The following is a 15,229-nucleotide window of genomic DNA, read 5'->3' as shown; positions in this document are numbered from 1 at the left end:
TAGTATTTAATATAGCACCGATGAGTCAGTGGATGGAGACATGTCTTACTCGGGTCTCCTATCAAACATTACTTTCTTTCCCTTCATGCCAAGCAAAGCATGGCTTGGATGGAGTCTGGCATGGGACAGGAGCCTGCCAAGAAAGAGGTTGAGGTTACCCATGAGAAAGAAGAATTTTTATGATATTAGGTATCATAAAACATCCATGAGCAAGAAAATGTATGACCGGTTCATATCTGGGTTTGAAGAAAAGTAAGTGTGGCATCACTGTGGACAGGATAAACTTGAAGAAGGAACTGGGAAGCCAGTTGGGATGTTCCTCTGGCAGGCGATAGAAGGAGAGAACCTTCATGGAAGAAAGGAGAAACAGACGATACAGAAGGAATCATTCAGGACCAAGACAGAGATGGGCTGGAGAGCGTTTATGGATTTATCAGATTCCACAGGGGCTGCAGAGTAAAAATGATTGCAGTGTTTCCACTCTAAATGCCCAGGAGAATGATGATAATAAGCAGGTTGTCTGGCTGGATTCTGTTTAAAGGAACATTTAAAACACCACTGTGAAGTATGTTATTTTGCTGTGGTGGGTGTAGCAACTGTGTTAGGGACTAGCTACTGACATACTTGCATTAAGCCTATAGTTTTTTTCCTTGTTTAAAGTACGATGGCAATTGTCCCTTGGAAACCCACATTCACCATATATTCTTTCTTCTTTTCCAAAGTGCATCTCATTTCAAAGCTATTCCAAGGTTACACTTGAAAGCCTTCTATCCTCCGCAAGAGGCAGTGGCCTAAGAAAAACAATGCTTTCAGCCCCCGCCTACCTGTGTTTATTTACTTCTCCAAAGAAAAGGGAAAAGTGTCCCTATTACATCGCCTATTCAGACTATGCTTAGGAATAATTATTAGGGACATATGAATGCTCTTGGTATGTTATAGCATCTAAAGATCCATCCACAAAGTGGGCAACTGAGAATGTCTTTCTCAGTTACCATAAGGTTCGAGGCTTGATTCAGAAGGTCGCCTTCCTCCCTCCCAAGGGTCCCATGTACCCCGTTGCCTCAGCTTCCTTCCTTTCTTTCTCTCTAGGTACACTCTTACAAAATGTCATGTAACTTGTAAAAATAAACAAGAACGCTCACATACTGTTTATAAAATAGTAAAATCTTGGTATGCTTGTAATCATATCTGCCTTAATTCGTTCTAAAGAAAGACGTGTCCTATGTTTACTTCAGATTCTGCTCTTGTTTTAAGTGTCAATATCAAACAAGGACAAAGATTTAAATCTGTGGCATTGTTTTATTGGTGATCTTCCCCTTTTCCATTCTCCCCCTCTCTACAAGACAGGGTTTCTCTATAGCTTTGAGACCTATTCTGGAACTAGCTCTTGTAGTCCAGGCTGGCCTCAAACTCACAGAGGTCCTCTGCCTCTGCCTCCCAAGTGCTGGGATTAAAGGTGTGTGCCATCACCACCCGGCCACTTTTCCATTCTTACGAGGTATGTTTCTCAAGCTACCAAACAATGCTGATTTATTTGACAAGTCTTCTTACCTTGTTTATTACACTAATATCAAGTCTAGGCCTTGGCAAATAGACTTGTTTCAAGAGCTGAAGACACATCAATAGGATATGAAGTCTTTTAAGTACAAGCACCCCTCCCCACCCCTAGATCCAGAGGAAGGTGTAAGTTATTGAGCCATGGGAATTTTCCCAGACTTTGCCTAATGGGGGAAAAAAACTGAAAAAAAAAATGAGTGAAAAAAATCTGTATAGATAAAAGTATAGTAATAATAAGCCAGAGAAGGAACCAGCATCATCATAATTAAAGGGATGGTTTGGAGAAGATCAGAGTGGACACTGGATTCAAATACCAAGGAACTGGTCAAATTAAGAATGGTGGACTTCCAGGCACTGTCCAGCCCCATGGTTCCTGAGCAGAGGAATTGTTTCAGTACCGCTAGATCCAACCTGTGAGTCCCTGTGTGGTGTAATTCTTGTATGACTGAGTCCTTCCACAGGCAAAATGGGCTTACTAACAAAACCCTTCCCTAATACTATTGCAAAAATCATATCATTGACGTACACAGTGCCTGCTACACATTGGGAATGCTCACCAAATATTACTAGTGCTTCTGAGTGTACTGAACACAGACTGGTCAGTTAACTTCAAGGCCTAGAGTCTTAGAAGTCAGTTCTGAACCATGAAGCTCTTGATGAACAGAACAAATATGTTTATCAATGAATGGACTATCTGGTGCTCACTTCACACACACCTATACATTGCTTAGTGCCGGCCGATTTGTGTAATTTATCATCTTTTATCTGCCTACTCTTAACTGAGGTAATATACGCTTCTTAAGACAAGGAACATGTTTTTCGAGTGGTGAGCTATGATCCAGTCTGCTCTCCCCAAATTCATTAAGAAAGGTAAATGAAGGCACTTAAGGTCATTCAAATGACCATGTTTCAAAGTGATCAGTGTGAATTGCATTCCTGCAACTATATATCTGTCTATAATACTTCCATTTAATCTTGAGCAACACTAAAAACAGACCTTTAACATTAAAAATGAACAGACAGTCTGGGTAGGCATAGCTTTTGATAAAGTCAAGTACAGCTTTGAAAAACTTAGGATAAGTGGCGATTTTAAGGAGGTTGTGGTGATTCCTTCCTTAAATCTCAGCATCTGAGACACTGAGGCACAGGGACCACAATCAGTCTGAGGCCAGCCCAGGTCACACACTGACCTCCAGGTAAGCCAGTTTCTGCCAGAGTGGAAAGCTCATCTCAAAAACAAGAATTATAATTCTAATTTTTCTTATCTGTGTAACTGTACAAAATTGGGAAAATTTATGGGCCTCTACATTTTTTTTAGGGAACTGGTAGTCAACTGTTCTCTTAACAGATGGTAACCTGCTCTTTTGAGGCTCTACATGTGAGCAACATTTCCTACATTTATGTTATTGTTTCTGAGACAAGGCCTTGCTATGTCACCCAGACTGACCTTAAACTCATAGTTACCGTGCCTTGTACCTCAGCCTCCCTGTTACTGAGATTAGAGATGTGTGGCACTGTACCTGGCTGCAAACTTCTCCTAGAAGTAGCCTAGTAATACTTCTCGATTCCAAGGATTTTGCTTACCAAAGCTGATGTTGAATGGATACTCTCATTACAGAGGCATTGATTTTCTAGCAGAGAAAAACATTCACTGAGGAAAGAATCTATTCTCCTTGTGCATCTGCTCCTATTTGGTACCACGCTAAAGAGGCCCTGTGTGGAATAAGTCCTGTGGCATGAATGGGTAGCATCCATCCATACTCACTTATCTAGCAGATATTCAGACCTTACTTGTCAAGTAAAGGCGGTGGGGATACAGGCATGAGGAGGCATGGTTCTTGCTCTGCAGTGACTCACAGTAGACTCAGGCAGGAACTAGGAAAGCATCCCAGATGGTTGGAAGATGTGAGGCTAAATGCAAATTAAGCTCTGACTATATGGATGACTCCGGTATTAGCCAATCTACCTTACTAAAAGTGTGGAGGATTTAAAAGGATAGAAACTTCAACATAACTAAGATTTACTTCTAAATGGTACCCATAATAACTGAGAGCCAGGTCTCCATGTCTACGGAGAGCATGATAGTCAGGACTGCAAAATCAAAGATGCTAAAATGCTCAAACTTAATTCTATACAGATCTGAGCACCATATACCCAATCTCCTGGAAATACACCTCTCCCCTGGATAGTGATGAGAACATCTAAGTTGTCACTTATCTCTGAGACTTCCTATTCGAGAGTCTGTGCCCCACACAGGAGCCTAAGTGACCAAGGTTAAGCGGTTGTCAAGTGGCTCAATTCTTAATTCTTCCATTGAAAACCACTGATTCCCCATTGGACTGACAGAAGCCTCATCTATGAAGTGCTGTGTGATTTGCTCACTTGGATATACCCTTTACATTTCTCTTCCTAGCCATCATGGAGGGGATAATTGTGTGTGTGTGTGTGTGTGTGTGTGTGTGTGTGTGTGTGTGTGTGTGTGGTATCATATATACGAGATGATAGATAGATAGATAGATAGATAGATAGATAGATAGATAGATAGATAGATGCCTTCAATAATTGCCTTGTTTAAGGCTATCACCACAAGCCTCCCAGAACTCATGCCTCCAATTCCTTTCCCCATTTCTCCCATCTTAGGACTTACGATTATACTGTATGAATTTTACTTAACTGTTTTATTTTATACTTACTTCACTGCCAGGTAAATTCCAAGGGAAGGGATTACTGCCTGCTTAATTCTCTTCCCTTTATTTCTAACACCTGGTTCTGTGCAGGAACCATAGCAAATGTTTACTAAACAATGTTTATTAAATAATGCATTGGGGATGTAAAAGAATATCTTATGCTTGACCCTAGCCATCATTTAACAGAAAGAATTTTAAAGAAAAAAAAAGTCACATGAAGAACACAATCATTTTCACTGCTTGATTTGCTCCTGACCTTCTTTAACACAATAGTTGAGGAGTATGGGACACGGTAATTGTTAGCATTCAAGCATTTATGTATTATGAATCAGTGTAGTTCTGCTGCTAGCAGAGTTTATAGTGTAATAGACCTGGATTAAAGCTGGCTTCATGACAATTAAGACATGTAACATTAGGCAAATCAATTAGGTCCCCTGAATAAATTTTGTCTAAATAATAAAAACATAGGTAAACTTAATCTATAAAGTGGTAGCATTAATATAGAGAGCATATAAGCAGTTTGGGAGTGCAATTCATAAGCTTGACAAAGGGTAGCTACTTTTGTTTTTCATAATGTCACTTATTTTTTATTAGCTATGTTACTTTAAAAATTTTTGAATTATAGGACTTTATTAAAAGTTGTAAACCAACACATCAAGTCGGTTTATATTTTGTAAACTCAGTACTCTAAGGAGGGAGGTTCAAGATCAGACAGCTATAACATAGGCGTGGGGTGAGCTCCGGGAGCATGTCGGAATAGAGAAGGCGACAATTATTCAGCTGGAACTCTGACAGGAACCACCTCTGACTGTGTCATGAGCCATAGTCTCACGACACCTATGAGCCGTAGGTGTTACACAAACTGTCCACACATTCTGATTCATGATCCTACAAACCCTGTCGGCGAAAAAGAATGTGTTTATTCAGAGCATCAATATGTGCACACAGCAGAGGATGTGGCGCAGAGTAGGTGTCAGCAACACAAAGAGGCGGAGTTTCAACAGCTTCTCCTTTTGAGCCACCCTTCATAGTTAGATTCCTGAACAAGGTGTTAAAAAAAAATAAAGACAATAATATACAGTCCCTGTCTTCAAAATGCTTAAAATCCATCTGATGACTAGAAACATCTTTAAATATCAGCAAAATGAACCAACCAGAAGAAGAAAATCATATTGTAAGTGACATGAAGCCATCAAAGATGGGTTGCCATGGGGGCTGTAATGCTGTCTCAGCAGTCAGCAGTTTATTCTATTCTTGCAAAGGGCCAGAGTTCGACACCCATCTTACATGTCAGACAGCTCATAAGTGCCTGCAGTTTTAGTTCCAGGGGCCCTGACATTCTCTTCTGGGCTCTGTGAACATCTTTACTTACATGTGTGTACACATACCTATACATAAAATTAAAAATAGACTAAGTCTGAAAATATATTGGCACATGAATGAAGGATAAATTGTATTTAATATTTAAAGGAGAAATTGGGTAGCTGGTGTGGCTTGGGTTCAATTCCCAGAGCTGCAGGTTCCCTCTATAACTTCTGAGAGTAAGGAAAAATTTAGACAAGCGTAAGCATCAGAGGAGGGACCCAATGGAATCAACTATTCTAGATAAAGCTCAAAGACAAAAATGGTGTGGGATATCACAGAAGATAAAGTTGATAGGATTGAGCTTGATGAGTGTCTGAATTCTAAAGTGTTGAAACAGACAATCAATAAGTTGTTTTAGTGCAAACTATTGATTTCTTCAACCAAGTCTCAAGACCTAACTTATCAATCAGGAGAGTAAATGAGTGGGTGCGACTTAGTGGGACTCAGTGCAACATTTGAACCCAGAATTTTGTGATGTCAAAGTGACCACAAAAAATAAATAAAAATACATAGGATTAAGATAATAAGTCAGCAAGAAGAGCAGTGGATAAAAGAGTCTAAGACTCTATCAATGTCAATCGGGCATGCGTTTGCTCAATACATTTTATTTGGTTCTATTTGGGCTTATAATATAAAATTTAATAAGAATCAAGCCCTATATTTTCAGCTTCTACCATCTAAATTATATTTTAGTGTGAATATGCTGCTTGATTGTGATGACAATTGTGTTTGGAGAAGGAATATTAAATCATAATGTGCTTCTCATTAACCATAGTTTTTAAAAATGTGCTTGGTTCTTAGAATTTTCTAACAAAAATCTTCATGTTATTTGGTCAAGTGTAGTTTTTCAATCAGTACCTAGTTGACTGATTTCTTACGCTATTCAATGAACATTTTATAGCATTTACATGCTGACCATCATTTGTGTGAGTGTGTGTCCATCTTAGTGTGCATGAATACAGATGTGTCCATACCACAGAGTATATGTGAAGGACTATGGACTTTCTCTGGTGTTGCTCTTTGTCTTCTACATGGGCTTAAACAAAAGGCTCTCTGTGATTCCTCCACTGTATACATAGGCTAGCTGGCCTGCCAATTTTCAGGGACTCCCTGTCTCCACCTCCCATATCCCCATAAGAGATAGGGACATTAAATGTCAAGCTCTTACACAGGTTTTGAGGATTCACACTCAGACCCTCACTCTTGAAGTGCTTTTACCCCCCTGGGAAAACTCTCCAACCTACATCATTCATATAATAGCTAGTAGTGACCATGTTTATGTATGAAAATCTAAACTTTGAATAGTTAAAAAAAAAGTCCTCAAAGTATTCCATAAGTGAGGAAGACAGACTCAAATGTGGTTTTGCTTGAAATCTTCTGAAATCATGACCTAAAATCAAATCAATAGCACCATTTTTCTAGAATGTTCTTTCGTTGCGCTCAAGGAATTTACAAAATGAAGGAGCAGGATTCTTGAATCTAAGGAGTAGATAGGCATCAGGAGTTAAAGAGCAGAAGTCAAAGCTCTAAAGATTCCACTCTCACACTAAGTCTGCTCCCAACACATGAAAAGAGAACCACTGTATGTCTCCTCTTTCTCCCTTAGTCTCCCTAACTGTGATCCTGGTCTGGCTTGACATTCCTGTCTTGGAATGTGTGAGCTTGAGTAGGGGTGCAGAATCACATTTGCAGTAGCTCCACAAGCAGCAAAATCCTGATGTGGTGATTGTGAGATCACCTAGAAAATGGTCATTAGCATCTCTACTTTCAAAAATAGAGCTAATTCAATAGACAGGATGATGTGGCCATCTGATACAGCAAATCACCCATGTTTCCTCATCAAAGAGGTACTTTTCATACAACACAGGCAATCTCAGATCAGAGAGGCACTGCACACCCACAGAATGAGTGCATTACTTCCTTTTGTGTGACCACAATCAAATTAAATTGTTCTAATCATTTTATGAAAAAAAATAAAGTTAAAAGGAAACCCAAGCTAGCATGATACGCATCTTTATCACTCCAGCAACTTAAAGCTATCAAGAAAACATAACATAAATAGTACTCTTGATTGGAAGTCTGTTTTTTTTTCTTCTTTTTTTCTATGTACAGATCTCATTACAGAAAGAGATTACAAAGTAACATAGTTTTCAGAGTTACATTGTAACAGTTGCCTATCATTTCAATTAGGCACTGTCCAGCTGTGTAACACCCCAGACTCCATCCACCCCCAACTGTTTACAGCTCCTCACAGGTTTCTATGTGTGTTAGTTACATGCTCCTCCTACCCATCATGCCCTGTTCTCAGCAGGATGGCTGGAGAAATTCTATTAGGTGTCGAAATTCAAGACAGAGGTGACTTCGCAGTGAAATCTCTCTTGGTCATTCTAGGTACAACTGGCTTGGGCTTTATTTATTTCTTTTCTAATGACAGCCAAGTTACAGTATGAACTTAATGCCCTTCATTAAAACCCTTTTCAAGTCCCATCATACTTCACTCATGGCAAATTTGTCTGTGTCTTGACCTACACTAGAAGTCGTATAACAACAAGGATTATTTTTTTCATTAATTTTAGCATCTAAGTCTTCAGCACAGTCCACAAAACATACCTGTCATTTAAAGAATAACTGAATAATGGTAACCATCAAGTTACACTCTGATGTGTGGGAGATTGTGTATGTCTGTGTGTGTGTGTGTGTGTGTGTGAGAGAGAGAGAGAGAGAGAGAGAGAGAGAGAGAGAGAGAAATACATACTAGTATTTCACTTTTAATGTTATTTGATTTTTATGTTAAAGCATTTAAAATATATTAAAAGATACAATTCAAAAGTCCTTCTCCCTATAACATTATCTAAATATAACATTTGTCAAAGAATTATTTGAAAGCAAAATGTGACATTAATATTGCATTTTGCATTGAAAAATAAATTTCACAAGAGACATTTCTAACCTTTAAATTATAACTACCTGAAAGTTTTGGATCAGTGTAAGAAACATCACTTTGAATTCTGTGAGACATGAGAAACTACACACCATAACCAAGGCTTTTGCAGAGATGTTCGGTTAAGTAGTGCTAAGTATAATGGACATAAAATCAACTATATTGAAACATAAAAATAAACCATTAGGTAAGAGTTTATTGTACCCACTCTGATGGAAACCCAGGTGAAGACCATTTTTAAAACTGTTTCACAAACCATTCTATTTCAGAAGAGATCCATACAAAGTAAATTTATAAATTAGAGAGTAAAGTACTAAAGCCAATTATAAAAAATGTGCACGTACACCTAAAATTAAAATTAATTTCCTCATAAACAAGCCTGCTTTGTGTATGTTGCAGATAGGAACACACATGGTCTCTCTTTCTGCCAGAAAGTGTCAGCATTCAACACAGGTTAAGGAAAGGATTAAGAATTTATTCACCAGAGGTCATCCAAGTTCAGCAGAACAAGCCTTCCCTTGGCTTATGAATTGAAGTGAGACAAATTTCAGTCCAAACTAAAACTATCAAGACAACTATTAGAAGTTAGCAGACAGGAGGGGTCAAAAGGGGTCTTCCCACAGAGGAAATTCACGGCAGGCTTTCCTACACTTCCTAAAGGTAGCAGTGAGTTATCAAATGAGTGTCCCTTAATGTGAGTTACCACACTTCTCCTGAAAGAAGCACTTCATGCTTCCGAAACAGAAGAGGAGGGAAGACAAGGACTCACCCACTTCACAAAACCAGGGGACTGACCATAAATTTGGAATAGAAGATGCACTGGAACAAGCCCACGTTGGTATCTGAGTATATGCCCCATCTCTGAAAACCTATCATGATGTCTGTTAATCCCACCGTATTCACTGAGGAAGTAAATTCTTAAGGGAGTAAGAAGTAAATAGAGAACTTTGCTTTCTCAGGCACAGAAAGCTTCCAGGCTACAGCTGCGAGAGATCTGGCCAACCGCTGAAATCTGCCCACTACCTGTTTGAAGTTCAAATGCTAGGCAAGAAGGTTTGCAAATGTGAACAGCCGGCAGCTCTCCAATAAAACTTGTAAACACACAAAATGAAACTTTAGTACCTAGACACATTAAAACACTCTCTACTAAAATAAAAAGGGAAACACCTCACGTTGACTTTTTTTTTTTTTTCCCCAGAAGTCTTATTTCAGGCTTGAAACTGCCTCTGGATATTTTTCTTCCTCAAAGACAATCATTTCTTTTGGACCTGCCTCAATAAGAAATATAATCTCAAGAAAAAAAAAATTTAACCCAGGATGTAAATTCACTTAAATTATGCAAGTGGAATTCCATAGCTGCTCTCTCGTGCTCCTTGCTGAATGAATAGTGTCAGATAAACCTTTCCAATAATAACGTCGTCCTCGCCGGTGACAAGGGGTAAATCTCCCAAACTTGAGCTCAACTTTGGAGCCTTATCAGCTACAGCAAGTGAATGTCAGCGAGGTGACAGCACCAGGGCAGCGGCACCCACGCAGTCTAAGCCAACAACCCACCCTGAACTGAGAATCTGTGTGATTAATATCACCAAATTCCCGATGCTCGTCATCTCCATTCAACACACAGGATGCTCGGGTACCCCACAGTTCACATCCTAATGCCATTCCAGCCGCTACATTCAAACCCCGGAGCTCCCAGAACAATGAAGCTGCAGGAACCAGAGCAGCTTAGAGCACTTTCAAAAGGAAAGGCTAAATCCTAATTTACAGCCTGATCCATAGCTTGTTACCTCCGCTGATTTCTTGGTGCTGGCCTACCGAAAGAATTCCCGTCTTTTCCTCCCCCCTCTCCACCCTCCAAGAGTGAGCCTGAACCTGAATTACAAACAGTTAAACCTGAAGGTCACTTCACAGCAGCGTTCCAACACGCTCCCCCAGGGAGGCTGCAAGGCAACAATAAAACAAAGCCTTCGCAACCACCTGTAATAATCTGCCTGCTCAGCTGGCCATCCGAAAAGTCCTGGTGCCACACAAGGTAGACATTTTTTGCAGCTGGTTTAACATGTACATCGTGCCCAGTTGCCGTCTCGCCTCCTCTTACCTTCACGTTAGTCCGGAGTGCACAATAACATGCAAAGAACATTGCAGTAAATAAGGGGCATATGGGCCGGTGATCAGCTTCTCAGCACAGCGCAAGCCCCACACACACGATCCTGGGCATGTGCTGCTAAGGAGCATCCGTTCCCTCTGTCAGTTTGAAAATGCATTGATCCCTGTTTCCTCTGACTACAAAACGACATGTCTTGAAGGCACTGAGTGAGAGCTCAGAATCTCTTCATTGGCTATATATAGCATTGTGCCCAGTAATTTCAATTAGCTGAGGATTCAGCACCCGAAAGTTAGGACCTCAGTTGCTTTTCCTTCTAGCATTTTAAATCACTGGGTTTGAAAAAAAAAAAAAAAAAAAAAAGGAGGGGGGGAATGAGCTCACCCAGGAAGGAGGGGGAAAGGTGAAGAATTGAAATTTAACCAATGAGTTACTTATATTTCTGAAGAGCCCAAGTGCTGTCCTATTAGATACTTTGCCATGGACTGTACCGGGCTGCCTATAGATGAAGAGGGAACCCTTTCCCCCTTTGGAGCCTAACAGCTCTGCACTACATTCCAGGCTCTCATGGTGCAGTACCCTGTTTGGCAAATACTACAAACCAGCGCAAGCACGCCTCTCTTCCATTCCTCAGTGTGAACAGAGAAGGACCAAAGGTTCACTATCTCACAGAGTCCCCTAAACCCTAAACCTGTCTTTCGGGGGGTGCTCTGCTATTCCAGGGCTGTGAAGTACCACCTCTTACTGCCCTGCCCTAGAATAGCATCAGGTCTACCGTCCAGGGATATTTAAAGTTGTTAGGCTCTCTAACAAGACCATGCATCCCATTGCCCAAAAGCTCTGCCTTGCTGGTAAACGACCCTCAACAACACAGGATGGGAATGGGATGAAACAGGAGATGACTGGACCTCAGAGCAGCGGCAGGAGCTGATGGGAAATGTCCAGCTGGCTCTGGGAGGCAGAGAATGAGAGAAGGAGGGGGAAGAAAAGCTTCTATTTCCATGAATCCATGAGAGGGGCATAATTCATTAAAAACCATTTCAGAGCCTACTGGCTGTTACCAGCCTTGACAGGCAACAGATATTGCAAATTAATTGGATTTTTATTCAGCCAAGAGGACAAGGTCCAATGCAGGTCTCTAAACTCTTTTTTCCCCCCAGCTTTAGGAAGCCCTAATGCTCAGCTAGGATTCTAAAGCTATCTGGCGAAACGCGAGCAGACACAAACAGTTCTCACTGCAGTAAAAATAGTGGGAGGAAAAAGATGGGTGATGTCTTCGCCACCACGGTTCTCACAGCACAGAGAAGAACCGCATCACTCGCAGGAAGGAGCTGCAGTGACTTTTAGGATTTTTCTTTCACATGTTTTGCATAAGCCTCCTCCCTTTCAGAGCCTGCAGCAGTGCTGAGGCTAGGCAGAGTCACTGGGCAGCTCTCCTGGGCAGTGAGGTGAGGATGCTTCAGAGGGCAGGAGGTAATTCGTGGAGAGGCATTAAAGAACTAGGTTGTCTATTTCCCTCTTAATGATGAGCGTTTGGAAAGTGTCGTCACTTCTGACTAAATAGCTATTTTGGTCTGTCATTGTTTGTGGCTTTTTTAGGATGGGGGAAGAAAAGGCAATCTTGGCTTAAGCTGGAGATTGTTTAGCAAATGAGAGAGAAGGGAGCCACTTAATTCGATTCCCAGCTCTGTCTGTCATAGTAGGCTAGGTAATTACAAACTGTAAGTACTTGTACCATAACTGTGACTTCCAGGGCAGTAGGAAAACAACATGGACGCCCAGGTCCTATCATTCAACAACTTTTATTAATGGCTCTAAAAGCAGAAGCTGTCGTTTCTGTTCCTAACGCCTCCCTCTCCAGAGGTCATAGCAGGTTACCTCTCCTGTAGCTCTCCCAGTAAGTGAAGACAAACACCGCCACTGGATGCTGTGGGAAATGGGGAGGATTTAAAACTGCCTGTCTCCACTAGGGTTCAGAAGATTCTCAGGAAATATTTTTTTTTCAATCAATGAATGTGCTGTTAAGTAATTCTTTTTTAATAAGGAATTGGGATAAAAATGCACTTTGCATATTTTTATTGCTGTTTTGCTGGCCTCTAGACTTTTGGATACCTCAGGACAAGAAGAACAAAGGGAAGAGACAGATGTTCCAAACTCAGAGATGCACACTGGTAGGGAACAGACAAAAGTGAAGTCAGGAAGGACTTGGATAGGGCTTCTTTTACAGCTTTGAAGTGTGTACATTCCAAAGGAAGACTTAAGGCCTTAAGACCTACTTAAAACTCTCAAGTGGGCTTACCTATCTCAAAGAATCCCAATGCAGTTTGGGCTATATCCCTGCAGAACTACTGCCTAGTTTCAGTAAATAAAGATAATGACCACCTTCCTTATTTTTTTACTTGTAGGAAATGAAGCATTAACAAGGATCACAGTGTCCATTAGAAGTGTTCTGTATTAAGGGACTGAGAGATGTCTCAGGTTGTAAACATTGTAGCCAAACCTAACCACGTGAGTTCAATTCCTAAGACAACAGGGTAGAAAAGAGAAAGAGAAACTCCTGTAAGTTATCCAACAAACACCTGCACATGCGCACACACACGCACACACACACACCATGACACACATGTTATAGAGGCCATAGCATACCTCCCCACAACATACAAACACAGTAAAAAGTATAATTTTAAAAGTGAGTCCTCCATTTTCAGTCCAAAGCTGTATTACGGTAGTATATCCAAAGAAGAGCAACGCTGACAACCGTAAAAAGAAATTTCTAACAGGCTACATAGCTTTGGAGGGCACAGAGTAAATCTATGTTCCAAAACAAGTGAGAAATCCCAGAAAATCTCATCCATACCAAATCTTTAGCCATGTGAAATATGGGGCAATGTGTTACTCATAATTTAGTTGAGGACATTAAAAATGAACCAAACCAGTAAAACCCTAGTTGAAACAATGAGTTGAGTATAAAAACATAATAGAAGAAAACATAGTTTTGGTTTTGTATACTATTGAAGAAAGGACTGAAGTTATACTAGAATAGATAATTATGATTATGCAAAAATATAAACATTCTGCTTTGGTGAATTATATACAATAGCAAACAAAAAATTAGCAAAATATGTGCAGCATATTATATTAGAAATCCCTTAAAGGAACTTTCATAATTCACTAAGGATAAAATAAATTTTTAAAAGTTATAATGAATGAAAAAGTAATAATTTACACATGATTATAAACATATTAAAAACATCCCAACTCTTATTTAAGGAACAGTATAAAAATTTTAAAAAATCATTATTGATTTATTTTGTTTTCTGAGACCAGGTTTTTCTGTATATGTAGCCCTGGCTGTCCTGGAACTTGGCCTGTTTTGGGAGCATAGCGGGGATACTTGTACCCATAGATCTCCAGAGAAACCAGGAATGTTAAACACTCAGGATTGTCTTTCCAATGGGAAAAATGAAAAGCTAGTTTCTCTACTCAGAAAGCTGAGAATTGGAAGTGATTAACAGCCGAGTGATCTGTGTCCCGTATTGGTTCAGACCATATAAGCTCTTACAGCCAAGACCTGAGCTGGCTAGCAATCTAAACGACCCTCATAGCCAATGGCTCCCCCAACCTCCCCACCCAGGACCAGGGGTGGTTAACAGCACAAATGGTCTCTATTTGTATGACTGGGTCTTAGGCCACACATGTGACCCTTAATATAGTACAGGGTGTGTATCTCTAGAACCCATCTTATTTGATGAAGGAACCAGACCTTAAACTGAGTTTCAATGAAATTATACTTCCTTGTGCAAAGGGGATTGAATTACACCAGGAAACTATTTCCAAACTCTCCTGGACTTAAATACCTGCTATTAGAATCTCTGACGTCTGACCCAGGTTGACGAAATCAGTCTGCACCAGGTTTTCATTCTTATCTCTCCATGTGGTGTTCTCCCATGAATGTCACAAGCAGAGGCCCCCTCATCCCTGTAGACAAGACTGGCCTCAAACTCAGAGATTCACCTGCCTCTGCCTCCCAAGTGCTGGCAAAAAAGGAGTGTGCCACCACTGCCTGCCTTAGAAAATTTGTTTTAAAATTTGTTGATTCTTTCAGTGTAGTAAGAGTATGACCTAAAAACACAGAGTGAAATTCAAAACTCAAAAATCTAATAAAAATGTTTAAAAAAGAAACAAAGAATTCAAATGCAACCCAGGTGTGTGTGTGTGTGTGTGTGTGTGTGTGTGTGTGTGTGTATGTGTGTGCAATGTATGTCTGTTATGGTGTTGTTTTAGTGATATATGTATTTGTTCACATAGAAACCAACATGTTGTGGGAAAATGCCCATACATGTGTATCTGCATGTGTGTATCAGATGTCAATGCCAGGTACCTTTCTCAAATTCTCTTTATTTTGTTTATTTGTTTACTTACTTACTTATTTATTAGAGGTAGGTTGTTTCAAAGAGCCTGGCAGTCCACAATGGGAGTAGTCTAGCTGGCCTCAACAGCTTCTTCAGCTCTGGGATTAGAGGACTGTGGGTACTGGGGATCTGAACTTAAATCCCCATGCATTTGATGCAAACA

At 40.3% G+C, this 15,229-nt stretch overlaps 1 protein-coding gene across 14 annotated transcripts in view; it reads right to left on the bottom strand.

The window, feature by feature from the left end:
• The window catches only part of Dlg2 (discs large MAGUK scaffold protein 2), a 1,777,227-nt gene that overhangs the window by 1,245,585 nt on the left and 516,413 nt on the right, over positions 1-15,229 (bottom strand). For 3 of the 14 annotated variants that reach the window (XM_085683010.2, XM_085683017.2, XM_085683018.2), the window contains exon 1: positions 10,649-10,994. The exons of the other annotated variants lie outside the window; for them this stretch is intronic. In XM_085683010.2, the coding sequence (XP_085539136.1) occupies positions 10,649-10,690 (42 nt within the window). In that variant the 5' untranslated portion in view covers positions 10,691-10,994. Of the gene's footprint in view, positions 1-10,648; positions 10,995-15,229 lie in introns of those variants that run through there. 14 annotated transcript variants of the gene reach the window in all.

Source organism: Myodes glareolus, chromosome 24 (genome assembly GCF_982192425.1).
Source record: "Myodes glareolus chromosome 24, mMyoGla1.1, whole genome shotgun sequence".
Classification (NCBI taxonomy): domain Eukaryota; kingdom Metazoa; phylum Chordata; class Mammalia; order Rodentia; family Cricetidae; genus Myodes; species Myodes glareolus.
The sequence above is the reverse complement of the archived record's forward strand: the minus strand, read 5'-3'. Positions and strand labels throughout refer to the sequence as shown.